Raw genomic sequence first — 1,576 nt, forward strand, 5'->3', positions numbered from 1 at the left:
CTATATCGGGTCAGTTAAACATCTATTTGAACTTGGATGAGACCCGAAATAACTTTAGGGATTTAGATGTGCATTTTAAAACTTTAGAGACCTATATGACACCTACAAACAACTTCAGACACCTGTGGTGAATTTCACTCTAGACCTTGGCTGCGAAGCGTGTGTCGTCTATATATGATGACCCGTACTAGCTGGTTTGTATGTGTTTTTTCTTGTGGTTCTCGCGTGCTGAGTGCTACTGCTGGAGCTGAGAGTGACCACTAACGAGCAAGAGTCCGTCCGGCTCGAGCGGTCGGCCATGGAGGGCTCCAAGAAGCTGCAGCTGCGGGAGAGGGTCCCGCTCCCCCGCACGGCATGGAAGCTGGCCGACCTCGCCGTTCTCTTCCTGCTCCTGGCCCTCCTCGCTCACCGTGTGTCCTCGCTGATGGTGGCCAGCCGCGGCGGCGCGGCGTGGTGCTGGCTCGCCGCGCTCATCTGCTAGGCGTGGTTCACGGTGGTGTGGCTCATCAACATGAACGCCAAGTGGAACCCGGTCCGCTTTGACACGCACCCTGAACGCCTCGCCCAACGGTGAGCGGTGGTGCTGGCAAGTACTGTGCCACCAAGACTAAGCTAGGTCTCTCGCGGAAAACGATCGTAATGATTTATTTATTTATTCGTGGTCTGCAGCACCGACGAGCTGCCGGCGGTGGACATGTTCGTGACGACGGCCGACCCGAAGCTGGAGCCGCCGGTGGTGACGGTGAACACGGTGCTGTCGCTGCTGGCGCTGGACTACCCCGCAGGGAAGCTGTCGTGCTACGTCTCCGACGACGGGTGCTCGGCGGTGACCTGCTACGCGCTGCGCGAGGCCGCCGAGTTCGCCAAGCTCTGGGTGCCCTTCTGCGAGAAGCACGGCGTCAAGGTCAGGGCCCCCTTCGTGTACTTCTCCCCTGGCGGTTCGGTGGAGCTTGGCGGTGGACATGTTCGTGACGACGACGACGCCGAGTTCCTCCGCGCTCTACACTGGTGAAGGTAAAGCTAGCTAGCCTCCACTGCGTCAGAATAGCACTTCACTATCGGTTCAAAATACCCCATTACTATCGGATTTGAACCGGCACAATCATACCAGCAGTGATGAGGGTAAGCTATCACTGTCGGTTCCTACAAACCGCCAGTGTTCTTCAACTTCACTGCCTGTTCTTTATACAACCGGCAGAGTTCAGTTCCACCAACACTGCCGGTTTTTAAGACCACCCGGTAAAGTTTAGTTCCACCAACACTGTTGGTTTGTGTTTCAACTAGCAGTGTTGTCGTAAGAATCACTGTCGATTTATGACAAGAATCGGAAGTGATGGCTAAGCCAACGTTGCCGGTCTATAGCTCGAGCCGACAGTGCCATTACTGCCGGTTTGTTGCTAACCGGCAGTGATGTTTACGATAACACTGCCGGTTTTCTGTTAACCAGCAATGCTGTCATGTTCCTATTTTATTGTTTTATAATTTATTTTAATTTATATTTTTTTGTGAAATCGGGTTTCGCTTTATATACGTTACGTAGACGACAGGTCCATCAATATTAAACATTACAAATGTT

The 1,576-nt window shown here is 53.0% G+C and overlaps 1 protein-coding gene across 1 annotated transcript; it reads left to right on the forward strand.

The window, feature by feature from the left end:
* The first annotated feature begins 236 nt into the window (after positions 1-236).
* Positions 237-1,232, forward strand: LOC136494332 (cellulose synthase-like protein H1). Its single transcript, XM_066490496.1, has 2 exons — positions 237-570; positions 670-1,232. The coding sequence occupies exons 1-2, from the start codon at positions 512-514 to the stop codon at positions 1,010-1,012; spliced, it is 402 nt and encodes a 133-aa protein (XP_066346593.1). The 5' UTR covers positions 237-511; the 3' UTR covers positions 1,013-1,232.
* Positions 1,233-1,576: the final 344 nt, after the last annotated feature.

Source organism: Miscanthus floridulus, chromosome 11, assembly GCF_019320115.1.
Source record: "Miscanthus floridulus cultivar M001 chromosome 11, ASM1932011v1, whole genome shotgun sequence".
In the NCBI taxonomy this organism is placed as follows: Eukaryota; Viridiplantae; Streptophyta; class Magnoliopsida; order Poales; family Poaceae; genus Miscanthus; species Miscanthus floridulus.